Source organism: Beta vulgaris, chromosome 1 (assembly GCF_026745355.1).
Source record: "Beta vulgaris subsp. vulgaris cultivar EL10 chromosome 1, EL10.2, whole genome shotgun sequence".
NCBI classification, from domain to species: Eukaryota; Viridiplantae; Streptophyta; class Magnoliopsida; order Caryophyllales; family Amaranthaceae; genus Beta; species Beta vulgaris.
Genome location: NC_079202.1, coordinates 62,301,178 through 62,326,772, shown reverse-complemented (window position 1 = coordinate 62,326,772; position 25,595 = coordinate 62,301,178). Strand labels below are relative to the sequence as shown.

At 35.5% G+C, this 25,595-nt stretch overlaps 5 protein-coding genes across 7 annotated transcripts; 4 read left to right on the top strand and 1 right to left on the bottom strand.

Annotated features, from left to right (window-relative positions):
- Positions 1-1,366: 1,366 nt before the first annotated feature.
- LOC104900480 (hypothetical protein) lies at positions 1,367-3,990 on the top strand. Its single transcript, XM_010687923.4, has 3 exons — positions 1,367-1,721; positions 2,604-2,867; positions 3,247-3,990. The coding sequence occupies exons 1-3, from the start codon at positions 1,482-1,484 to the stop codon at positions 3,727-3,729; spliced, it is 987 nt and encodes a 328-aa protein (XP_010686225.1). The 5' UTR covers positions 1,367-1,481; the 3' UTR covers positions 3,730-3,990.
- A 148-nt stretch (positions 3,991-4,138) lies between these two features.
- LOC104900316 (WAT1-related protein At3g30340) lies at positions 4,139-9,919 on the top strand. Of its 3 annotated transcripts, none has more exons than XM_010687808.4 (7): positions 4,139-4,946; positions 5,704-5,929; positions 6,008-6,076; positions 6,210-6,326; positions 6,405-6,819; positions 7,118-7,269; positions 7,866-9,919. In XM_010687808.4, the coding sequence occupies exons 2-7, from the start codon at positions 5,748-5,750 to the stop codon at positions 7,978-7,980; spliced, it is 1,050 nt and encodes a 349-aa protein (XP_010686110.1). In that variant the 5' UTR covers positions 4,139-4,946; positions 5,704-5,747; the 3' UTR covers positions 7,981-9,919. The 3 variants fall into 3 exon arrangements, with proteins under 3 accessions (XP_010686110.1, XP_019106425.1, XP_019106407.1); XM_019250880.3 differs by having other exon boundaries at positions 5,690-5,929; positions 6,273-6,326; XM_019250862.3 differs by having other exon boundaries at positions 5,690-5,929.
- On the top strand, positions 9,898-13,247 carry LOC104900225 (WAT1-related protein At3g30340). Its single transcript, XM_010687636.4, has 6 exons — positions 9,898-10,084; positions 10,176-10,238; positions 10,362-10,478; positions 11,410-11,827; positions 12,312-12,463; positions 12,856-13,247. The coding sequence occupies exons 1-6, from the start codon at positions 9,903-9,905 to the stop codon at positions 13,028-13,030; spliced, it is 1,107 nt and encodes a 368-aa protein (XP_010685938.1). The 5' UTR covers positions 9,898-9,902; the 3' UTR covers positions 13,031-13,247.
- Positions 13,248-14,638: 1,391 nt separating this feature from the next.
- Positions 14,639-19,519, top strand: LOC104900633 (uncharacterized). Its single transcript, XM_010688145.4, has 11 exons — positions 14,639-15,019; positions 15,119-15,199; positions 15,299-15,394; positions 16,874-16,957; positions 17,059-17,128; positions 17,340-17,422; positions 17,934-18,013; positions 18,418-18,516; positions 18,605-18,707; positions 19,085-19,174; positions 19,301-19,519. The coding sequence occupies exons 1-11, from the start codon at positions 14,780-14,782 to the stop codon at positions 19,337-19,339; spliced, it is 1,065 nt and encodes a 354-aa protein (XP_010686447.1). The 5' UTR covers positions 14,639-14,779; the 3' UTR covers positions 19,340-19,519.
- Positions 19,465-20,549, bottom strand: LOC104900556 (hypothetical protein). The gene is made up of 2 exons (XM_010688035.4): positions 20,005-20,549; positions 19,465-19,917 (listed from the first exon to the last, which is right to left on the bottom strand). Exons 1-2 carry the CDS (start codon positions 20,507-20,509, stop codon positions 19,550-19,552), a joined length of 873 nt encoding a protein of 290 aa, XP_010686337.1. The 5' UTR covers positions 20,510-20,549; the 3' UTR covers positions 19,465-19,549.
- Positions 20,550-25,595: the final 5,046 nt, after the last annotated feature.

The following is a 25,595-nucleotide window of genomic DNA, read 5'->3' as shown; positions in this document are numbered from 1 at the left end:
CAGTTCAGTTTAGTTCAGTTCAGATGTTTTATACCGAAAAGAACAGGCCCTAAGTACTACTTGATTATATGTGTCTTGTATTTGTGAAGTCTAAATTTAGATGTATAAACCTTGACCATGTAAAAAGAAAGAGGAGTGAACCAAAAATATATGAATAAAGAGATGAAAATCTACTTATCTCTTAGAATTTCATTCTTTCTCATCACTTGTAGTTAGTCTAACCACCTCCAAGCATTAATCCCAATCGTGATTTTGGTCTCTACATGCTCTAGATCATTTCGAATTAATTTGATAGCTCTAGGTTCACATATGTTATTTTGTAACCATCTTGACTCGTGTTAGTTCGATAGGCTCTAAGCATAACCTTAAAAGCAAAATATTTCATGCTAAACGCCTAAACTATTGCCTCTTTGTGAAGGTGTGAGAGACACGCCTATTATTATTATCTTACACCTCCTTATAGAAGTTGATAATTTGATTACCATCAACATAATTACAGCATTTCAATCCTCATTTGCTATACCATCAGCAATCTTTTGGACTATCAACGCAATCAAGAGGATCGCAATAACTTTCCCCTGGTATTTTGTTTTAAAGGTGAATCGCCAACAAGTTCAGACTGCCCATGATGTGGCTCAACTCTGTGCCTGAACTTGTTCGCAATTCACCATCGATTATTTTGATATCCCTTAGTCCTTTGCTTTTGTCTATCCACCATTGTCAAAAAAAAAAAAAACAAAAAAAAAAATAATTACAAGGCAATGAATATTACATGAACAATCTACAGTACATAGGAAATGAAGTTGGATTATTGGACATACAACGACTTCTTCACTTCTCTATCAACTATGGTTTCAACTTCAAGGTAGTCAACCAAATTGCACAATAACTCATCTAACTAATAATAGTCATTCTAATCCGACTTCACTTGTCAATTTTCCAATAAGTTCTTTTTAATACCATTGAAAAGAATATTTGAAGTTAATCCTCCATTAATTTCTCTTTCCTTGTCAAGAAATTCTCATCTAGTTCATAATTAGTGACATTAGGTGGGTTGCTGATGTAGGAAAAGAGGCGGTAGATTTCTCAGAGATTCGCTTTCGTCATATTGGTAGAGATGGCAATAGAGTATGGATTTTATGGCGCCAAACGGGCATCATTATATCTCTCTTACTATTTTCTTTCCTCCCTATAATTTGTTGATTTTTCCTTGTTAATCAGAAAAGACATTTTAGGTTGACCTCCGCATAATTTTTCTTTCCTTGCTCAAAAAAATTAAAAATGAGTGACATTAGCAAGGCCCCACCCCTTTATTTTGTATAGAAATGTATAACAATCAATTAATTCTCAACATCTAAATTCTCAAAGTATGAGCATGAAGTTATAAAAACCCCTCCAAACTAAGCAACTACTCACTCCAAACCTCAATTTGGTGAGAAAAAACACACCAATTTTCAACTCAAAAACCAAAATTTGCAAACATGGGTAAACTAAAAACCAACAATAATAACCTTAAAAATGCAATCATAGCATTTGTAGCTCCTCTTCCTTCCATCTTCTTCTACCTGTATTTCCTTCGTAATTACTCAGAGTCTGATCATTCTCTCTCCTACATTTGGTCATGGTGTTATCACCACCCAATCCTCCTTGCAAATGTCTTCTTCTTTCTTAACATCAATGTCATGTTTTGGGCCATTGGCCATATTCAATCCAGTCACTGGGTATGTGTGATCACTACTTCAAACTTTTCATTGGAAGAATAATTTATCATGTTAACTTGATAAAGTACTTAATTTTTGGAGCATTGTTAGATATACATTATGGGTTTTGATTATATCGTGGCGTTTTTTATTGGGTGTGTGAAATTTTGTTGAATTTTTTACACTATAGGTTGAATTGGTGTGTTTTTGTGAATATTTGTTGGTTATTCTTGGAGAATTGTTGTTGGTACATTATGGGTCTTGATCATGTCATGTTATTTATGATTGGGGTGTAAAAATTTGGTTGAATTGTTTTGATTATAGGCTGAAATAGTGTATACTACTAGTTTTTGTGAATGTGTGTTGGGTTATTCTTTGAGAATTGTTGTTGTTACATTTTGGGTCTTGATCATGTCATGTCATTTAATGATTAGGGTGTAAAAATTTGGTTGATTTTTATGACTATAGGCTGAAATAGTGGATACTACTAGTATTTGTGAATGTTTGTTGGGTTATTCTTTGAGAATTGAAGGATGTCCATTATGGGTCTTGATTATATCATGTCATTTATTATTAGGGTGTGAAAGTTTGTTTGATTTTTAAAACTATAGGCTGAAATAGTGTATAATACTAGTATTTGTGAACGTTTGTTGGGTTATATTTGGAGAATTGTTAACATATCTCATTTATGATTGGGGTGATTTTTTAAATTATAGGTTGAAATAGTGTATACTACTTGTATTTGGGAATGTTTGTTAGGTTATATTTGGAGAATGGTTGGATGTACAACATGGATCTTGTTTATAGCAATTGAAATATAATATGATTTTTAAATACTATTGGTTAAATAGTGTATAGGATATTAATTTTTGTGAATATTTGTTGGATTAATTTTGGGTGCAGATGATTGATCCATATTGGACAGTGATTCCCTTGATGCTAGTTTGCTACTATGCAACTCACCCATTAGCATCATTTAACCTGTGGAGGTCCAGAATTGTGATCCTTTTGACATTTATGTGGAGTTTAAGGCTTTCTCATAACTATTTTCGCCGTGAAAATTGGCAATGGGGTGCTAGGGAGGATTGGCGCTTCACTGATATGCGTAAACAGTATGGCAAGAATTGGTGGTGGGTCTCATTTTTTGCCATCTATTTTGCTCAGCAGGTATACTAGTCCGTGATCTTTTTTCTTTGAGATGATTTTTCTTTTTTCCCTCAGATGAAACAGCTCTTACTTGTTACATGTGATTTCTGATGCAATAATATGATTGTTCATGTGGATCTTGCTAGTCAAGGCTGAATTTCAAGCATCTTTTCAATTGAGTGATCTTGAGGAAAATAGAGAAGTAGGAGTATCTTTGGTTATTAGGTTTGTAAGAATTTATTATGGTGTCAAAATGCAGTAGATATGTTGACATGAAGTGATATGGTAAGTGATGGTATATGTCTTCAGATGAGTAAACTATTTGGTGAAATGCTTGAATGGGCGCTCTCTTTAATGATTTGAGAGACTAAGAGATGGAAACCTTTTTAATGAATTTCAGATCTTTCTGGCGGGGCTAAGCCTTCCCTTCTACACCATACACACTGTTGAAGCAGCATGGAGCATTTGGGATTTTGTGGCTGTTGTTGTGTGCATGACTGGTATAATTGTTGCTTACTATGCTGACACTCAGCTCCATGAGTTTGCCACGAAGAATGCGGAGTTGAAGGCTTGTGGAAAGCCAATCTTGCCCACTTTGGAGAGCGGTTTGTGGAAGTACTCACGGCATCCAAATTACTTGGGGGAGCAGTTGTGGTGGTGGGGACTTGGTATCTTTGCATGGAGCCTCGGGCAAGGGTGGACATTTGTAGGGGCGTTTGTTAACACCTTATGCTTAGCTTATGTGACTGCTTTGGTTGAGGAGAGAATGCTAAAGCAACCATTCAGAGCTGAAGCATACCGACAATACCAAAAGACGACCTCGGTTTGGATCCCATGGTTCAAATCATCATCCCCTGAAGAGACAAAAGATAAGACCAATTAATTTGATATTGTTCGAGTCTGCCGAACTTTTGCTATGTAATTGTGTGTTCTTGTCCCTCCTCGGAACTTGCTGTGTTATATCATGTCTCATGAATGTTTCTTTCTTGATAGAGGGTTTTCTTGTGTTTGTTATTCTAATTTTTTCTCTCCTGTCCTACCAATCTAATGTATGCAATTGTATAAATCAGTTGAGCTCTATTCTTATCTTAACTTGCCTGGCAAGTGTTAAACAAGTGAAATGAGAAATCCGAAATTACTAGTACTTCTTGTACACTCTCATTACTAATGAAGTCAGCAGGCTGAAAATCAACACATGATAGCTTTGGTTGGTTAGGGCTGAGCTAATAGGCACTAGTTCTCGACATCACACTTGAGTGTTGTTTTGTTGTTGGTGTGATCAAATAAATTCATCTCCAGATACTGAATGCCATCTGCTTTGCGCTCTTTGTTGATCCCACTGATCATTGATTCGGCTATCATATTTCATGTATGATGGGCTCCTCTATGGATTTGGACAAATAAACATGTTGGTCATAACCTGCTAGGTTATGGTATTTGTTGTATCGATAAGTACTTGTGTTCGATAGAGTATTACTGCTGTGAGTCTTACTGACTTTCTGACCAACTAGGTAAAATTGCATCTTGCGATCAACTAGATGACAGTAGGATGTTGATAAATGGGGAGAACATAATTAGATGCTCGAAGTGGAGATTGTGCATAGTGGCTTTGAGATTTTCAGCAAGGATTTAGGATGGTGCCGTGGATACATTTTGTGAAAATAATCAAATATGGATAGGTACCTGTAATAATTGTGTCATTCAAGTATTAATATGAAACATATTTTGTAGCAGACATTCTTTTTGGAAATTTAAGTACTTTCATTAGAAATCAGCCCCGTTGCTATAGGATATTTCTTTGTGAGTTGTGTCAAATAGATTGAACAGGATTTATTAGTGTCCTCTAAATATTATGCGGCCAACAGCAATCTTACATAGTTGAAGCTCTCTAATTGCGGTTACGTCATCTTTATTCTCAAATTGTGTGTGAGCATAAGCTCAGGATCTGACTAGACTGATTTGAATTCATTTTACTGTATTAGAATTTTCAAGGCCACCTGGCTGTTCAAGGACATTAACTTGGTTCAGACAACAAAATCAACAACAGTATTGGAGAGATATATCACTGAGTCTGCCATTTAAAATGCTGGCCACTTCTAGGTAGCTCTATCACATATTCTTGGTCAAAGAACTAATATTTAATTCATTATATCTAAGTTGCTTATTCGTATCCACCAAGGGGTAAAGTTTCCAAACTGTCACACTTTCTCTGTTTCTTGTAACTGTTCTATGCTGGCTACCAGGAAAATTTCTCCTTCTTAATCAGGCAGTATCTCTAACTCTAAGAAGTTGTATTTAGTTTCCGTGTATCCATCTGTGTTCTTAGGAACCAAACAGTTCTAGTATTTGCTATATTTGATGATGATTGATAAACTATAGTTTCTTTTTAATATACATTTTTAGCAAGTGTAAATGTTGTAACACTGCTGTATATTGGCTGCCCATATATGATATGACGTCTTATTCTAGCTTGGCTTATGTTCATCCTGTTGTCTAGTACTAAGAATTAGATTCCATTCAAAAGAAGGATATGCCTCGTTTGCATCCCCACTAAAAATGGGAATAAAAGAAATCTTCGGATTTCGAATTGTAGAATGCAAACCCCGATAGTCATAATCATCCTGTGAGGTCAGTGGATTGACAAAAGCGTGGTGACATTGTCAAACTTTTTTTGATTTTGAAATGTATGGAGAATCAAAGTAAAAGTAATCAAATGGTATAAAAGTGTAAGTAAAAATTCTTACTTAGGAAAGCAAATGATGTGACGCCATTAATTTGAGCATATGTATTCCATTTTCTTTTACGAGCTTAGCTATCACTGCATGATTGTCAGTCTGCTTTAGCTTTGTTGATGTAGGGAAAAAAATATCAAAGAGGAAAGGAGGAAGCATAACAATTCAGATGGCAGGATGTCAAAAGTGGAAGCCTGTTGTTGTTATGCTGGCTGTTTACTTTGTTATGGCTGTTTTAAACCTTTTATTTAAGAAGGTTCTCAATGAAGGGAAGAGCTACTTAGTTATAATCACATACCGACTAACATCTGGTGCAATTTTTTTGACGCCTGTTGCCTACTTCTGTGAAAGGTAATTGCATGATTTAAAAAAACTTAAAAGATCAAAGAAGCAAGATGCAGGGAATTAAGCTCTTGACTGTTGTTGCAGGAGAAGAGGTGTCAATGATGAGCTCACGCCTCTGATCTTATGCTACCTATTCTTCAGTGCTCTGATTGGGTGAGCAAGAAAAACTTGTGTTCAGATACTAGATTTTGCTGCTGTTTTTTCCTTTCAGATGGGAAGGTGTTTCTTTCTTTGAAGTTGCTACTAAGATATGGAACAATAGTTTAAAAGACAAGGATGTTTTCAGGGCGACACTCACCCAGTATTTGTTTCTTCTTGGAATGCAATGTACATCCGCTGCCTTTGCCAGTGCCTTCATCAACATGACTCCTGTGTTCACTTTCCTTTTGGCGATACCACTAAGGTAAGTTGATTTCGTTAGCTTTGTCTAGTAGAAGACTCCTGAAAAGACAGTAGTCTAACTACAATCAGATTCTTTCAGGCAAGAGAGTGTGAACTTCCGAAGCACAAGAAAGATAGCTAAAGTGTTAGGCTCACTTATCTGCATGGGGGGAGCTGTAGTACTGATAGTGTACAGAGGAACTCCACTGAACAAAACAACTTACTCGAAATCGCCTTCATACAAGTCTAATGTTTCGAGTATGATTGCTGACATTGGCAGCAAGCAAAGATGGATCCGTGGATCAATTTTTCTTGTGCTTAGTATCCTATGCTGGTCTGGCTGGTTCCTTATACAATCAAGGATTTGCAAGAGATTCCCGTGCAAGTATACAAGCACCGCTTTGATGTCTGCCCTTGGTGCTGTCCAGTCAGCAATCTTATGTTTCTCCATCAACAGAAATATGTCAGTATGGATTCTTAATGATAAGCTGCAGATCTTTACTGTGCTTTCTGCTGTAAGTATGGTTTGACCTGCTTTTATTATTGTAAACCTTCAAATTGTAGCTTTAGTCTTATGGCTCACAAACTTTTAACATAAATTAACTATTCAATGGTGAAGCTGGAATAATCTATCTTTTGCAAGGATGACTTAGATGGAGTCACGAAACCTACCTTTTTGCGCCACCCAAGGAACTAGTTTCAACTTATTCTTTTTTGCATCTAGGCTAGGAATTTTAGTTGATATGCATCGTGCTTAAATATATGCGACTGGAGTTTTTAGAGCTTGATGAATCATGATTGTGCAAAATGCAGGGAGTTTTTGGATCAGGACTATGCTATGTGGCGATGTCATGGTGTGTTGAACAGAGAGGACCTGTCTTCACATCAGCATTCACCCCTTCCATACAGATATTTATAGCAATTATGGATTTAGCCTTCTTTCATGAACAAATTTACCTTGGAAGGTTTGATCCTTTAACCTTGCTTCTTAATTCCCCAGACTGATACTTCTCTCCCTAAGAAGAGTAAACTCCATTTTTGGCTGTCAAGAAGAAAAAGGGGTAAAAATGACTGCTTTATTTTACTATTCAAAATCTGAAAATTGTCATCTACTCCATGCTATCTTTTTGATCGACACATTGTACTTTTACACTATTCACATACTGCACTTTGACCATTGTTGGTGATTTATACAAAAAGAGAAAAAAAATCATTTAGGGGCATGCTAAAATGTGTGTCAATATAAACTATTAATTTATGAACTTTTTGTAACTTTTTCTTAATGACATTTAAATATATTAGTGGTCAAAGTTGTGAGTTCGCAAGCATGAAGTCAGTTTGTGTAGATCATCATAGCAGAAAGGTAGCACAAGAATCGTTGACGAAGGACAAAAGCCAAAACAATTCAGAAAAAGGGTCTTTTTTCAAGTTGTTATGCTGATTGAGACAAGAAGAATATTTTGTAACTTGAATGCTGAACTTTATTTTTCTCTTTTTTCGCTTTTCCTTTTGATTAAATTGATAGTTCTCATTCTTTTTCTGTTCTCTGGGTTGTCAACAGTGTTATAGGTTCAATCTTGATAATTTGTGGTCTCTATATTCTTCTGTGGGGTAAAAGCAGTGAATCATCACGGGATAACGTCATTAAGCCAGCTGAGGCAGTGCAATGCAATTGAAGCTCTGCAGCTGCAATTGACATTATTCATGTTACTAAATGAGGATGTCTCCATTAGTTTAGCTTGATGCATCTATGTGCTGGTAAAATAAAGAAAATACCTCACAGGGTGTGACTATTTTAGTCAAATAAGGAAAAATCACCATAAGTAATCCTTACTTTGGCCAATTGTGGACCTAGTTTGAATTTAAACTTTTTACAGTTAATATGAAGTTTGAGTCTGTTCTTTCCAAAATGAACCTTGAAGTATGAATCTAAACTCTCTAATATAAATTATATCTATGTATCTTGAATATTGATGTATATTTTATAACAAGTTTAGCATAAATCAGAAACAAAAATTATATATCACTGACAAGCTCTAGTTGTGAGAATAACCGTCATCCATGGTTATTCTCCTTTTACTTTCTCTTCTTTGCGGCTTCCCCTCCCTAGCTATATTTATCCTTCAAATTAGTGCCTTGGACCACAATGACTATCTTTTCCCTTTCTTTATTCGCTAATCAGTGCTGATATAAGTTGTGGATTAATGTCTACTTTTCTCCTAATAGAGATATTATTAGATAGTCCAGGACAGCCACGCCATCTACGGTCCTGGCTAATTATAACATGTTACATGTCATTAATGATTATCATCTCCCAACGAATTTATGACTATCAGACATCCTGGACCAGATACGAGTTTCTTGTCCTTGCCCTGATATAGAGTTGAGCAGCTAAGTAATGTCTTTATTACTTAGATGGTATATCTGACAATCTCTGATGAGAAATTTGGAAAAACTTATTCATGCAAATTATCTAGGTGAAAGTAGGAGGTTAATAAGATAAGAAAAACATTCTGAGTAATAATATCAGATATTCAGATGTCTGTTGAAGATTGTGTGCAATGGTCTAAAGATTGTTTCCAGACAGGTTAAATCATTTATTAGAATTTAGAAGTATGGCACCAGTGATGACACATTTAACTATAGTTATGAAAGCTCTTAGCGTTCAAAGTTCTCCTTAGTCCTTACCAAACTCTGCATTTGGACTGCATGAAGATTATGAGTCGATCTGGTTATTCAGAGACGATTACTTGTATCATGAAAATGGAAGAGAGAAACAAAAAGATTTGCTCTGAGGCACTCACTGATTGAAAATACTTGGAAACATTTCCCTAAACAGTTTTTATACAAAAAATTTACATTGGAGATTTTTGTTGCTTACTGCTCTCCTTGAAGGGATAAGTTCTCTCATTTGTCTGTTTTCTGTTGACAGCAGGCTTTCTGATGGTTACTAGAAACTTTTTCTCCATGATAGATATGTCAAATCCTACTTTTGCACAGCTTCTATGTTCTTCAGCATGTACATCTGTGCCTACGAATTCTGTCTCAAGACTGCTTTTTTAGCTTATATTAATAGCAATTGTAGATGTGAAATTGTGCTGTGTCACTGCAAATGTTGTTGATGATATGACATAATATTCTTGCTTGTGTTAGTGCTCACAAGGCTTCTGGTCGCTCTACTTTCCTGTAGTAAGAATTAGATTCCATTCAAAAGAAGGATATGCCTTGTTTTGCATCATACTCTAAATGGGAACGAAGAACGCCTCCCAATTTCGGTAAGTGTAAAGTGCACAACCCAAAGTCTTGATCACTGTATGAGGTTACTAGATGATAACGAAGGCGTGTGACCTTGGCAACCACATTCACTGCAATATGAAATGTTGGGAAGGATCAACACAAAAGTTAACAAATAGAATATTTTAGATATTTGTACGAACTTCTTGCTTAAAAAAGCAAATGATGTGACCGTTTGGTTTGAGCTTGTCTGCTCCTTTCTTTTTGAGTGCTTATTTATTGCTGCTCCTAGATCAGTCTGGCTGACTTTGTTCTGTAGTACACACAAAAAAAAAAGAAGGAAAGAGGAAGTATAACCTTTCCTATGGGAGGATGTCAGAACTGGAAGCTCATTGTTGTAATACTGGCTGTTTATTTTGTGATGGCATTATTAACCATCCTATTTAAGAAGATTCTTGATGAGGGTACAAATCAGTTGGTCATGATCACTTACAGATTGACAGCGGCTGCGATCTTTTTGTTTCCCATTGCTCACTTTTGTGAAAGGTAATACACCTTCCTAAGTAAAATAGAGAAGTGCGGGAAAAAAATATTGAAGAACTAAGATGCAAGTATTAAGGTCTGAACTTTGTTGCAGGAAAAACGGAGCAAAGCTCACAATTCCAATCTTATGTTATATCTTCTTCAGCGCTCTCATTGGGTGAGATGAAAAACACAGTTGCTAACTTATCAATCGCTGGTTTCCCCCTCCCCTCAGTTTGTTTACTTCTTTAAACTAGCTGTTTAAAATCATAGAAATGTTGAAGAGATGGATATTTTTCAGGGCAACGCTCACTCAGTACCTGAACCTTCTCGGGACCCAACACACATCTGCTGCCTTTTCCAGTGCATTCACCAATATGAATCCTGTATTTACTTTTCTTTTGGCTTTGCCACTAAGGTGAGATGTTTTCTTTTCATTATCTGTACTTCCGATTGGTGTAAAGAAAGTATTCTTAGGCTATGTTACTCAGATTGCGATACTCATGTTGGACACATGGGTACGTGTCCAAGTGTCTAACTTGTATATTTTACAAAAAATTCCTGTGATTTTGGCTCAAAATAAAGTACCAAACTGTCCATATATAGAGATGGCAGTGGGTAATGGACCCTACCCGGATCCGTGGATCCAGATCCATTTTTGACGGATCTGGATCCTCAAATTTTGGACCCTATGGATCTGGGTAGGATCTGGAATTCTGGATCCTCCTTGAAAAATATGGATCTGGACCGAGTCCTAAATAATTACCCAGATCCAGATCCGTTTACCCGTTTTTATAATATTATTATAATTTATATTATATTTTGATAAAATTAGTTATTACATGTAAAACGGATTTTCGCTTGAATTTTGGATTTGTTCCAATTAATGTGCGATTTTTGTGCGAATTCACTGGATAGTTAAGTTCGGAAATTGGGTTGATAACTAATCTACATTTTGATAATTGAATAGTTGTAAGTAGTTACAATGGTTATTTTTCAAAAATAAAATGTATTTTTTGGTTTATATTAGATGAATTTATTGTTTAAAATCTTTAATTATTGTGAAAATTAAGATAGTTTGAAGACAATAAGCAAGGATCCGTTTTGGATCCATTTAGGACCCGGATCCGTAGGATCCATACGGATCTGGATCCTCATTCTTATTACCCAGCGGATCCGGGTAGGATATGGATCTTTGCCTAAAAAACGGATCTGGATCTGGATCCTAGAGGACCCTGTCCAGATCCTACCCATTGCCATCTCTATCCATATATGTTGTAGTTATGAAGACATATGAAGAATCTGAGTAATAAAGTGTTGGGTTCACTTACTGTATCGAGCTTTTGCAGGCAAGAGAGTGTGAACTTGAGAACCAAACATGGGATGGCTAAAGTGTTAGGTTCACTTACTTGCATTGGTGGAGTTATACTGCTCATCTTTTACAGAGGAATTTCACTAAACAAAGCAACTAACTACTCAGGGAAACCCACATATAATGCTAGTAACTTGAGTATGGTTACAAAAGTTGGAAGCAAGGAAGAATGGATTGTTGGATCAATTTACCTTTTGTTAAGCATCCTATGCTGGTCTGGATGGTTTCTTATGCAATCAAGGATTGGCAAGATATACGGACGTAAATACTCTAGCACAGCCTTGATGTCAACTTTTGGTGCTGCTCAGTCTGCAATCTTATGTTTTGCCATCAACAGAGACACTACTATTTGGATTCTAAGGGGAAAGCTACAAATCTTTACTGTGTTATCTGCTGTAAGTATGGGTTTTGATCTTGTTCAATTACTCCACTAGTCCACTATATCAAGTACCATATCATAATTTTTGGTCTCGTAATCGAAAATCAATGCTTTTCCGTTTTTTTAATTGCAACAACGGACTTTTCTATACTAAAGTTTGTAAATCTTTTGACTGTGTTTGTGTGTGTGTGTACAAACCTCATGGGACTCATTTGAGGAATTCCCTTATCCCCCTCAAGTGAGCCCCCTTCATCTTACCTTTAAAATATATATATTTATAGGTATTGCGAATGAGGTAAACCTTGTAAGTTATATCACACTATCAACGGTCCCACAAATTATTTGTGCAGGGATTACTTGGGAGGAATCTCAGAATCTAGGCATCAATTTCCAAGATATTCTTTACAGTAACTAAGCTAAGAATTTTTATTGAGATGCATGTGTATATTTAAATGAGATTGTACTTTTAGAACATGAAACTATTATTGTTCAAAATGCAGGGAATATTGGGATCAGGGTTATGCTATGTTGGGATGTCATGGTGTGTTGAACAGAGGGGTCCAGTGTTTACTGCAGCATTCACCCCTTCGATACCAATATACGTGACTATGATGGATTTCGCTTTCTTTCATGAACAAATTTACCTTGGAAGGTCTGTCTTTATCACTTTGTTCCATTATAATACTTAATTCGCCAGCTTTTTTCTTCGCTTCTGGTTTTTACATGTGTGACTTTTCACTAAAGAAGCCGACTCGAGCAGCTTGTTTTCTCTAGCTTTTGGTTTGTTTTGCCTAGCCACAGTTGATTTTACCAAAGATTTCTGTAAACTACTATTACCAAACAAGATAAATTGGTGGGGAAGCAAAAATGAGTATGCTAAGTCGAACTGATCATGTATATATTTCTTTTCAGAAAGTAATTGAGGGATATTATTTCGAGTCAATAGAGAATACTGTATTACTTGTACATAAATCATAATCAGAACATTGTTTTTCAAGTTTCATAATTCTCATTATTCTTCCAACTTTTTGGGTTGTTAACCAGTGTTATAGGATCCATCATAGTTATATGTGGTCTATATACACTTCTGTGGGGTAAAAGCTATGAAGCGGCGGTCCATAACATGAGTGAGCCAGCTGAAGCAGTGGAATCTCATGGAAGTTCTGCAACTGCCATGAACGTTATTCAAGTCACCTCCGATTCCGAACGTCCCTCTTAGCTTTTGATTGTAGACACAGAAAATAATAGTACTAAGCTCATTGAAATCTTTTGGATTCATTCACCTTTATTTTGTAATTTTCTAGCAAAAGATCCAATAAAGAAGGTTCTCTGCTTGAAAGCTCTCTATAATTGTTCATGGTAATGTATGTAACGGGTGCATCATACTTCTATATGATAGGCTTTTAGTCATCCCATATCACAGATTTTTATCACCACTTTATGGAATTGACTTCTATATCATTTGGGGCAATTGAGGCATTGAGCATGTTGTACATGTGCTGGAGAACCTATGAGTTTGCCTTGAAGCTTGTTTTCTCTTCTTGTGCGAGCGGACATGGGGAATGATGGTGTGAGCGCATCATAGCTCGACTCAAGTATCTTTCATTGCTTTATTTGCCTTCTCTTCCAGCTTGCAATTGTATTGGAGGATCCCACCTATGTTGAAAACACGACAAAACAAGGTGAAAGCAATAATGTTAGGAAATCGATAAAAGACGACCGAAAATTGCAAATGTCACAATGATCAAAGATGATAAGGTGAGTGGAATAGACGGGAGAAAGGAGAAGAAAGAGATGAGAATATGGGAGAATAAGATTAAAAAGAGCCTAAAAAGAGTTTAGTAAGTATGTTAAAAAAAAAAACACTCATCATGTTTATATATCAGATTTACACAAAATCAACTCTGGTTATTTGACAACTTGAGGTGAGATTGTATACATTCCATTATTTTAATTTTTGCGGTATTAGGATTATTTATTTTATTTGAAAAGAAAAGTAAATCAACGTGGGAATTGTTTATTACTAACAAGCATCATTCGATACAATGTCCATTATAGAATCAGGACATCCATCAGCCTATCTTTGAATACTAAAGAGTGATTAACTTGAATTGACTCAAAAAACAATTTTTGAGTAAGGTAAACATGCCTACTAAAGTGTGAGTAACTTGAATTGACTCAAAAACCAATACAGGTCATTGTTCTTGGTCTAACATAGATGACTTAATGGTATTATGATGTGGTTATGTTGAAAAACTAATTTAGATCATTGTTCTTGTAAGAGTGTAAGACTTACAAATATATTGATCGAATTAATTAGGTCGAATATTCATGTTAAGCTTAGTTTGACGACATATTATCTTGAGAATTTTTATCATACATCCGGGTGTACCATGGTACCATGTTTATGGTACATCCAATGCTATTTTTTGCTCATTGTTCATTTGAAACTCCAAATGAGAATAATCACATAATAGGTAGAGCTCCAAATGAGAAAATGTGCAAAAAATGACTTTCAGTTACCGTGCACATGGTACACCCAGATGTATGATGAATGCACTCTACTATCTTAGCCTCACTAAACTTTGAATCGATCTTCAACTTAATTCATCTTCTTTCATTTTTAAATGTATTATTGCATTCTTTATTTACTAAGTTAATATTGATTATACTTATTCTATTATAGATTCATTTTGAGCTTCATCAAAATAGTAAAAATGCAAAATAAAATAAAAAATGACTGAAAAAGAATAAAATATTTAGTACAAGATGATATCCAAAACAAAATTTAAATGTTAAGAGCCCGGCCCAAGCTATAAAGTGTATCGGGTCATCATAAACAAAACATCATCTTCTTCTTCGAACCAAAACCCTAAAACCCTAAAACTAAACCGAAAACCCCTAATTTCGTCACTGCCATAGCTATAGCTAACGATTGCAGAGAAGAGGAGAGAGAAAGTGAGAAGAAATGGGATACAACAGTAAAAAAAGAGAGAATAAAGAATCCGACAATGGCGAAAGAGAAGATGCGAATCCTTCAACTTCAGGCGTAAGAAAGAAGGAACAAATTCTACCTTCAATGGTGAAAAACAAAGCAAAAAGGTCTGAAATTCACGCGAAACTAAAGCACGAGAAGAAGCTTGAGAAGCGTAAGAAGCTTAAATCTCGCGATGCTGCTGATAAACGCGCGCTTGAGCTCGGCGAAGAGGTTTAATTTTTTTTCTCTCTCTCTCTTCATGTGAACCGTTTGATTTGGATTTGAATTTGATCGAATGGCTGAGATTTTATTGGTTCTTATGTGTTGTAGCTTCCGGCGAGGCCGATTCCTCGTACGATTGAGAATACTAGGGAAGCTGATGAGACTGTTTGTAAGCCTGGTGATGAAGAGGTTAATTTTGAAAAAATGTCTATTGAATGCTTTAATTCTGGTTTTATTGTTCGAAATGTGGTTGAATTGATGATAATTTCTGTGTTATTTTGGTTGAAGTTGTTTGCGGAACTGGAAACTGATGAATTCAGTGGAGTTCTGAAAACCGAGCGGATTCCGAAAGTTTTGATCACCACATGCCGTTTTAATTCCACTGTGAGATTTCCTTCCTCTCGCCATTATGATTAATTTCAGTCTTGGTTAGTGTATGAAAATGTTGGAGCATGATGTTAGCTTATTAGAGATTTGTAAGTTATTAAGCTGTTGCTGCGAATGCGTTTGATTAATGAAGTAATGACTGATGAGCTCTTGGAAACTAAAACTTGTTCTGAGCTGGAATGTTGTTACCTTTGCTTTTTAATGTATGTACTTTGGGTTTCAAGTCATTTCAGGATAGGGCCAAACATATTCAGAATACATGATTACATCACAAATTCTTTCTTTTCTTTCAAGTTGATATTTCTATTCAGAAATGATCGCTATATACTTACGTATACCATTTTGGGATGTTTGAAAAACTTTCAGTTTTCTAGAATGGTTTTAGTGTTTCATGATTGCACTTTACAAGAAGCCCCTAGATATATGGGGTTATGGAAAAGGTCGTAGGATGGATGAACTATAAGGGGTTGAAGAGTTTTTCAGTCAAATCATGACCCTCCTTCTCAATGAGGTGTTTGGGCAGAGTGACAACAATATTCGGACATAGAAAAATGACATGCTTTTATATGTTGAGCCACAATTGATGTTGACACAAGTTTGCTAGTGAAGTCCTTAAGTTTTATTATGCAAACAAGAGGAAAAGTATATTATACTTTGATCGATTGTATGCTTAATACTGCAGAAATTGTATCCCCTGGCACATGGTTGGGTTGGCAGCTGCACTGGGCAGAAGATGTTATATTCTTTGCTTTGGTTGTTTGGTTGACGCCTTGAGGGTCAAGAGGAGTATGAAACATTTATTGAAATTATTGTTCTTCATTATGTGTTGAAAATTTATAGTTCTTTGGATAGGGGAATCTGGAGGTAAAGGGAAAGGAAGGGATTAAATTTCTTTTATTTGGATACAACATAGGGAAGGGGGAAGGGGAAGGGAAGGGAAAGGAAAGGAAAGGAAAGGAAAGGAAATGGAAGACTTTATTTTCCTTCCTCTAAAAGAAATGGATGGTCCTTTTTTGCTAAATCAGTGGTTGAGAATGTATAAAGGGAAAAAGTAGCTTAGGTGTCATCATCTTAAGATAGGTTATGGATGAAAAGAGAAATAAAGAGGATCCTAATTCCCTTTTAATAAAACAAATCAGTTTGGGAAGGAAAATGGAAGCTCACTGCTCACTCTTCCCTCTCATTCCCTCCATCATTGCTAGCCAAAAAAAATGTAAGCAATTCCTTGTTTGGTTGCTGCTAATCAGGATACTCCTGAGGTGTAAGGTTGCCTCACTCAAGCCCTTGAGGAAAAAGCCGGCTTTATCTTTGCCATTGTGATACAGTCAAAAAATAAAGTCATGCTAAACATACAAGTCTTTAACTGCTTCATGATGTACAACCATATAATTATGTGTACTGCTCCATTTTTAACATTGCTCGTGATTTTCTTCAAATGGATACAGATTAACATTTCTTCTGTTACGTTGTCTACAGAGGGGACCTGATTTTATTAAAGAATTACTTGAAGTGATCCCAAATTCAGCTTACCGTAAGAGAGGGACCTATGATCTGAAGAAGGTCAGAACTTATTACCTCTTGCACTGTTTGATTAAACAAAGCATGTTAATTTTCTTCTTGCAGAATGTCTCATCTCTCTGCTTTCTTTGACATTGGTTCAGATCATTACTTATGCAACTAAAAAGGATTTTACTTCTTTAATGGTTGTCCATACTAATAGAAGAGAACCAGGTCAGTGGCCATTTTCTCTAATCAACTGAAGGATTTTTGGTGAAAGATTCAATCTGATCCTTGATCTCTTTCTCTTTAGCCTCTGTGACTACATGTTGACTGTAAAATCACATAGTTCCATTATATTCGTAACTTTTTTTATTTTTTTATTTTTTTTATTTTTTTTATTTTTAGGCATCTTTAATTATATTGCTCTGATGTGGTATTGCAGATGCTCTCTTAATTATTGGCCTACCTGATGGACCAACTGCGCATTTCAAGCTTTCAAAACTTGTGCTACGGAAGGATATTAAAGTCAGTCACAATTCTTGGTCCTGTTATTCCTGAACTGTCTGACACTTTGCTATATCTTGTTATTCAACTAAATTTGTACTCTTCTCATTCTCCCCTTGTGTTGATTTATGCCATTGATGGCACGTCAAGATACAACGCATGCATACATATGTACTCACTCTATCTGGAAAAAAAAATCCACTTTGCTCTGTATTACACAGTTTTGTTGTTTGATGATCATGCTATGTGTAATTCTTGTCTGTACTTTGTTCACTGTAATAGTGTCCAAATATATCGATGACCTTCGTGTATATGCTGTAAGCGATTAGCAAATATAGATATAAGGTTGATGTGGTGAGGAAGCATTATGCACTTTAAGAGAATATCAAGCCATCAGTGGTGTCATAGCTGCTAAATTAGTATACTTATGCTGCGGCTATATCTCCCAGCAATTGCTATTATTTGAATGTGTAGTGATGTATCTTTTGATTTGCTTTCTTTTGTATGCTCATATGGTTATTATGTTGTGCAGAATCATGGTAAGCCCACCAGTCATTCGCCTGAGCTAGTGCTAAATAACTTCACGACAAGGCTTGGTTGTCGCGTTGGAAGGTCTCTTCTGTTTCCTCTTTTACATTAGTATTCTGATCTTTGTGATACTGTAATGAACCGATATCTCAAAAATAGATTAAAGACGAAGATTGAGACTAAAGACTTTGATTGATAATCTGGAAATTTACAGCAAAATAAAGATAGTTACAAGCTTCCGAGAGGCATGTTTCTATCCTAAAATTAAACTAGCACGCCTTTCTCTTTCCTACTCTCCTCTATTTATAGAATTTCTTTCCTTATTAACTCTCAAGCTTATTCCTCAAGCTACTAATAAAACTAACTAACTATGCAATGAGAAGAGTGCCCCACTCATTAGGTTGATTTATTACATTTACTCTTCCCTTCTGCATTTGTAGTTTTTATGATTGGTTTTTCACAGTGTTTTCCCTGTTTGTTTCATCCAGGATGATACAATCGCTGTTTCCACAAAATCCAGAATTTCGTGGTCGCCGGGTTGTTACCTTTCACAATCAACGGGATTATATATTTTTTCGCCATCATAGGTACACCTTGTGCCTCTTCTGTTTATATGATATGTCAGCTTTATATAGATTATGCTGTATTAACTTTTATATCTTGATACTATGCAAGGTATGTGTTTGAAGCCAAAGATAAAAAGCGTGCAGACTCCAAAAATAAAGACAAGGATACGGCAGAGATAAAGATCTCAGATAAAGTCAAGGCCCGTCTTCAGGTGTGTATTTTCTGGTTTCATGGCTATTCTTTTTCTTTCCTCTTCCCTCCCTCCCCCCCCCCCAAAAAAAAAATAAACCTGGGGCTAATAAACTATTGGCTTTTCATTCTGGATGATGCATGTGAAAAGAATGAATGTGGGTCATGGACTCATGGTTCCCTCATTTCATTTGAGACCTTTTGCTTCCTTGCTCATCCATCCAGGTGATATGGCTGTGTACCGTGTCCTGGCATATCTGCCTTTTGTACCAATAGTAACAATTTTCTACCCCCCCGGAAAAAAAAATATTGATTATGGATGAGGATATTTTGCCAACATGCGCCTGTTTGTTGAATGTTAGGATCTAGGATGAACCATTTGTTTATTCTTCCATGCAGGAATGCGGCCCGCGGTTTGTATTGAAATTAATTAGTCTCCAGCATGGAACATTTGATCCTCGAGGCGGTGAATTTGAATGGACTCATAAGGTAGTTTTCTGCTCTTTTTGTTTGAGTACAAACAAAAAAAAAAAAAAAGTGCTGTAATTTAGCTACATTCTTTTTGTGGCAAAGTTGTGTACTAATTTGCCATGGTTTACTTTCTGTCTATAACAGCCGGAGATGGACACCAGTCGAAGGAGATTTTTCTTGTGATTTACCCCTGGATTCCTATGGAAATATTTGGCCCATGGGGTAACTGTAAAGTCTCAAATTTTGTCAAGTCTGTCATTGGATTTTGTTTTTCCCTAATTGTAGCCCCCTTTATGAATGTTATCATGCCTGTGAACAAATATTCTATTGATGAAATACAATTAATTTGTTTGTTTGAACAAATATTTTTCCTCTTTCCTGTTGCAAAATTATCTACTGCCACCCTGCATTTTGCGGCGTGTCATTGAATAAGGAAACAATAGAAGTAGTAAGCCTTTTTAGAAGTTGGAGACACATTAATACAAACACACCACTAAAACTAGCTGCTCTTGTCCAAGCTCTTATAGGTGGAGGAATGATTAGTAGATAGAAACATTCTACAGTCATTAAGATCCAACTCAAACTTTCCATGGTAGACTTCATCAACTTGGTTCTCCTTTTGCTTTCTGTTGTCACCCTTGAGAAAATCCTGAATATTAGAGTACCGACTACCAGAGCAGTGGTCACCGACCATCCTCTATAGACCAGCATCCCTCCCACAGCTAGAACCTGCTGCCGACATACACAGGACGAGCACTCACCTGAGAACTTGGATGACATTAGGGCATCAAGACCGGTGTAGTAAGGCAAGATTATTGAGTCCAAGTATAGTGCTGTATGTAATATACCTGATATAGTTGATGCCTCAAGGAATACATACTTGACGTCGCTTTCAGTTTCAGTGTCGAATGCCAGAGCAGATATCCGAACCAGATGGAGTATTGCAGGACCATTATATGACAGAGGGAATGCAGAGTTTATCCTGTGTCCCTTTCCCATGATGAGAAGGATGATGGGTAGGAAAATTGGACCTGATGGTAGAAAGTATCTCCTCAACTGATTGAGTCGAGTCAAGGGACCTGCTCCCTTCCTCCCTCTTATAATCTCTACCACCATGAAAACTGCAGTTGCTAAGAACGTGATGGTGATGAATAAAATTGCCAAGCTGTCAACCCAAGATGGGTAATCTCCGGGATAGTTGTTGTTGCAATAGTAGTGGTACGGGCAGTTGATTGGATCGAGCGTTTCTTCCAGCTGCCATTTTGTGCATTTGAAGAAAATCCTTTGGATATCCCCCTCCTGTATAGTAGATAGAAATGCTGAATTTCTGGAGGGTAGGAGCTGGTTATACATATTTTGTTGGGAGTTTTTTTCATAGTAGAGCTTTAATCTGATGTCTTCTAAGTTTAATATATATGACTTTGCTGGGGTATCAAGCTTTAACTCTCAAGGGAAAGGTGGGCCTACCTCAAATTGTTGAGCAGTTGTTTTTGCTGAATGAGAATTGGATGAGGATTGACCAACAGCAAAAACTTGTTGAAAAGGGCCTGGTCACTTATGGGGAGATTATTCAAATCTTTTTTCTCTTTGAGACTTCAGATTGAGAAATCTGACAATGATGATATTATTTTTACATGTATATGCTGTGAGTTATACGGTAAGACTTCTTGAGGTTGGTTATTGCTGGATCCGGGTATAAATTAAGGCACAATATATATGAATTTTCGGATTGGCGATATAAAATGTTACTATAATTTCTTTTATGCGACGTACCACATCGTTAATTGATGGTGCAACTAGGTTGTTGATGGATATAGATGAGGTTACTGATACATATAGGACTCTTGTAAGCATTATAAGGCTATAGTTAGACATACTTATATGAGATTATGATGAGCATAAGCTTAATAATGTTGCTATGTCATTATGAACTGGGTTACTCGTGTTATAATGTTGCACTATCATTTGAGTGTATGACACTCGTTTCCTCGTGTCATACTGTTGTATCATCATTTGAGTGTATGATACGTTGTAAACAAATAGATCGGAATCTTTTGATAGCATTTCATTTACTATTAATTGTCTCCTTGCTTTTTGAGGTTGGGGATTTGGCTAAATCCTTGGTAGTGTTTACCTTTCTATGGAAGGGATGTTGTTGGTTGATGATTGTTACTGATTTTGTAGCTTTTGAAGTTGTTGGAAAGCGTTTATAGTATTATAGCTGGTGGATAAGATCATAAGAATGAGCCAATTATGGATATTCTTACACAAAACTGATATTTAATTAGCAAAGATTAATAGGTCGCATAAAATTTAGTCGTTGCAGTATATTAATTTTCTATAGTTATTTACTGCTTCTTTGTTGCTCCGTCATTTTCTAATTTGTGCGTCAAGTTGCAGTTTAGCATTAAACTAAACCTTAATTCAACTTGGTAGTAAATTAGTAAATATACTTGAATCTACGTGGTAGGGACTAATTGAATTGTGTGGTATTTTCGATGAATATTTTGTCTGACTTTTGTATGTTGGAAATTTTTTTACAAAATATTGTTTTGGGTGGTTAAGATGGGCCTGTTATTGGCTGCCTATCACAGGCCAAACATAGTTGAGTGATAAGGCCCATCTAAGTGATGTGCTGAGAATGAAACCCAACCTGATGGAGTACACTACAAGCCTACAAGGTGATGACTATGCTGAGCTATTTTCACCTTTGGCCAGTGACTAAAAGGTCTTATACTTTTTGTGGGATTTGGTTTACTAATAGGGAGAAATGTGAACCTTAGGGTCTACTTCGCTTTCGTTCTCTTGTGTTATATCCAACCAGGGGAGGCGTTTATAATAAAGTATATGTTGTCACTTGTCACGTGGAACTCTTTATGCATTAGAAACATACCATGACATATGCTTAACAAGGAATATGTATGATAAGATTGGAACATGCAAATTGTAAAGTAGGAGTATTACCATCTCATTATCTCAACTAACTATAAGATATGCTTTTTGCTCCACATAAATATATATAACTTGAAACATAAATATATGTAACAAACTAATCAAAAATAAATATAAGCTCAAAAAACATATAAGTGTTATTCAAGGTCAAATCTCGAGGAATCATGCGAGCTACATACCAGTTTTCGAGTACTAGTTGCCTCGAGAAAAAAAGAAAAACAAAGAGTTTGCAATCATTGCTCAAAACTTAGAGATTGTTATATCATTTGCGTCTGTGACTCCTGATATGATTGAAAATCGCATGAAAGAACTAGGAGGTTTGACCATTTAAGATGTTAGTCATTATGGCATCTTAGGGTTGCTAATTCAAGTGACATTTTAGTGTATCGGTGTTATATATGTGTTTGCCTGTACAACTGTACTTGCCTTGAGCTTGTGAAATCTTTTAGAGTTTTTATAGTAAGGCTGGATGACGACTATTAAAAGATCATAATTATCATCTCTTCTGCCACCTCATTTCATCAATATTATATCATTTATTAGTCGATGTATGATCACAAATCAACCTTCAACTTAATTTTTGGGAAAACCGCTTAATAAATATATAGATGCAACACTACTAAAATTTGTTTAAATCAGAGAGTGATAACGAGTTGCGAAGAAAGATCGAAATGAATTTGTGGTTATAAACAAAGACTTTTTTGCTTCAAAATAAGATTCTTTTCGACTCACATGATGAAAGAAAAAGAGGTGGTAGCTTAGTGGAGTACCACCCCGATTTCTAGGGTATTGCCCAGGATTCGAATCCTCATCTCAACATTATTGGGGCATTAACTTCTGGGTTGTTTAGCCTTATACCCAGCCTCTGAACTGGTGTATCCTGTAGGCTAGTAGCCTAGCAGGGATGGGTCTTCGCACCAATTATCTTTCCTTGAAAAGAAAAACATGATGAAAGAAAAGGGTAATATCCATGCTATAAGACTACAAAGTCTTGATATGCAGAATAATATTGCAGAACCTTTTGGTAAGGAAATATGATTAGATTCACTCAAAAATATCACTGAATAATAATTATTATGCATCATTCGAGACTTTGAGAGTAGTAGTACTATATTCTAAGATTAGTTTTAATTAATAAAATCAGTCCTGATTAATACTTATCAGTAAATAATGTATGAAAAACAAGAGTAATAAAAAATCAATGTAATAATAAAAATCAGTTTCAACCAACAAACATATTAAGCAAATCAGAATATCCTTCAATTTTAAAAAAATCATTAGTTCAATATCCAAAAAATTAAGTGAAAAGGTCATGATTTTAAGCATGAATTTTTAAACCCAACATCCAAAAAATCAACTGAAGGCAATAATAAATAGATATGACATGAAATTACTTCTTGCTGTGGTGGTTGAAGACTTGAGGTGTTCAGGCCATGATGGCATGCTACAACAATTTAGCAAAGATTTCTCGAAATGAATGGTCATTAATTCCATTTCTATTTCGGCAATTACGTGCTTCAGGTTCCTCTGTACCAAGTGTATAAATTTGAGCATATTGGTATATGGATTTTGATTCTGCAATATGTCATCTTTATTACTTAGAAGAACTCATATGAGCAATCAATGCAATTTTTAGACTGATGGAATGGAATAAACTGACCAGAATTTTACAAAGTGCTGCTTTAAGACAAGCAAAGCATTCTACTTCTAGCTAGGGTTGTTTATCGGTCGAGTCGAGCCCGAACTGTGATCTTGTTTGGCTTGTGTTTGTTTAAGTTTATTCGAGCTCGAGCCGAGACTGAAGCTTAACGAGCCGAATTTTATTCGAACCGAGCTTTTACCAAAATTTAAACGAGCTGAGCTCGAACTGTATACTAACAGGCTTGACTCTTTATCGCCCCTAATTTTTACATGTTTTCTTGTTTTTCCTTGTTTAATATTTGAGTTTTACAGGTTTTTTTTAGATAATGAAACTATTAACTTATTATTGTGTGATATCTAGGTTAATATATTTATTTATATATATAACCATATTATTTCTATATAAAAGTATAATCGAGCCTGTTCACGAGTTCTCGAGCCGAGCTTTGCCTAACTCATCTCGGCTCAATAAAGTCTCAAGCCAAGTCCGAATTTGAGCCGGTTCCGAACTGTTCGCGGACAGGTGAGGTTCTGCAAGTAACCTCACCCCCAAAGTACCCCTTAGTGGAATTTGATCCCAAGATCTTGAAGTCATGAGGCGAAATCTTTACCACTAGGCCAAGCCTTGCTTGGTTATAGCTAGCTAGAATATACTTGTATAATATTAATATGGAATACCTCAAATTTTAAGATCTAGAAAAATTGCAACTTTTCATGGTAAAATGATTCGGAATTTGATTACTTATAATTTAGAACATAATCCTTCTTTTATCATGTCAACAAATTGTAGATTTTTTTTTTTTTTGAATTATATATGGTCTTCATACAACAAAATAAACTTACAATAAGACGTACTAGATAGATCGATCAAGTTTCTTTCAAGTAAAATAACGTTATTTTCTACCAAAGTTCGTTATTATTAATAAAAACTTTTTTCTTAAATATGTAGTATTTGAATTAACTTTTCGAGTTTCATATATTTTATTTATAATTGTACTTTTGGCATCGATATCAATGGCATTGGCGCAACTTCGACTTGTCACCCCTAGCACAATATCATGACCAAGTTAAAAAAATATTTCTCCATATCTTAACTTACAAGGCTTCCTAGCTCAAAAAAAAAATAATATACTCTAAATTCTAGTTATGCCTCTTTTTAGAGACATCACATGAATTAATTCGGATATTATTCCCAAAGTCACCACCATTTTTACAATATTTGGACCTCCTATTCAAGATTTATTCTTAAGGGATAAAAAAACATTCGCCTCCCTTTTTTTTCCTTTGGTCTTTTTTTGATTTTTATAAGTAGATACCAAAATTCTTTTAGGTAGAGAATAATACCAATACCAATAGTCCAATTACAAGTACCAGCCCAATGATGATATGAGGGAGTGGAGTTCTTGAGAATCTAAGGGTCCCCTTAAACTTTAAATTTTGAAGGGCATATTGACTTGTCTTGAATTGTCACATACTCACATTTGTGCTTTTCTAGTGTGTTGTTTACCCGATAATATTTAGTTTTTACACGGTTTTATGAAGTTACAAGTTAGTTTTCTTTTTGGGGTTAAATTTCATATATTTTGACCATCAAATTTTATTGATATGTTGAACAAAATATTATCAGATAGAATTTTATTAGGTCATAATACATGCTTTTAAAATGTAACTTTTTTATTTCTTTCGTTAATGTTTATAAAAGACTACTAAAAAAAATGTTTTATAAAAGATGTTAATGGCTAAAAAATTTTATCGGAAACTATGAAAAAAATATATTATGTTGCATATACGGGATCAGGCCCATCAATCCGTCCCACATATTCTAACTAGCTAGTTTTAATGACCT

Bases quoted from the DNA above. Each gene is read 5' to 3' on its own strand.
- LOC104900633 (XM_010688145.4), top strand. From the start codon at position 14,780: ATGGGATACAACAGTAAAAAAAGAGAGAATAAAGAATCCGACAATGGC. The intron at 17,423-17,933 runs GTCAGTCACAAT...TATGTTGTGCAG, and splicing joins TGCTACGGAAGGATATTAAA to AATCATGGTAAGCCCACCAG. The intron at 18,708-19,084 runs GTGTGTATTTTC...TCTTCCATGCAG, and splicing joins AAGTCAAGGCCCGTCTTCAG to GAATGCGGCCCGCGGTTTGT.
- LOC104900556 (XM_010688035.4), bottom strand. From the start codon at position 20,509: ATGTATAACCAGCTCCTACCCTCCAGAAATTCAGCATTTCTATCTACT. The intron at 19,918-20,004 runs GTATATTACATA...CCAAGTTCTCAG, and splicing joins TGAGGCATCAACTATATCAG to GTGAGTGCTCGTCCTGTGTA.
- LOC104900225 (XM_010687636.4), top strand. From the start codon at position 9,903: ATGGGAGGATGTCAGAACTGGAAGCTCATTGTTGTAATACTGGCTGTT. The intron at 10,085-10,175 runs GTAATACACCTT...ACTTTGTTGCAG, and splicing joins ATTGCTCACTTTTGTGAAAG to GAAAAACGGAGCAAAGCTCA. The intron at 11,828-12,311 runs GTAAGTATGGGT...TTCAAAATGCAG, and splicing joins TCTTTACTGTGTTATCTGCT to GGAATATTGGGATCAGGGTT.
- LOC104900316 (XM_019250862.3), top strand. The intron at 6,327-6,404 runs GTAAGTTGATTT...AGATTCTTTCAG, and splicing joins CTTTTGGCGATACCACTAAG to GCAAGAGAGTGTGAACTTCC. The intron at 6,820-7,117 runs GTAAGTATGGTT...TGCAAAATGCAG, and splicing joins TCTTTACTGTGCTTTCTGCT to GGAGTTTTTGGATCAGGACT.
- LOC104900480 (XM_010687923.4), top strand. From the start codon at position 1,482: ATGGGTAAACTAAAAACCAACAATAATAACCTTAAAAATGCAATCATA. The intron at 1,722-2,603 runs GTATGTGTGATC...TTTTGGGTGCAG, and splicing joins ATATTCAATCCAGTCACTGG to ATGATTGATCCATATTGGAC. The intron at 2,868-3,246 runs GTATACTAGTCC...AATGAATTTCAG, and splicing joins CCATCTATTTTGCTCAGCAG to ATCTTTCTGGCGGGGCTAAG.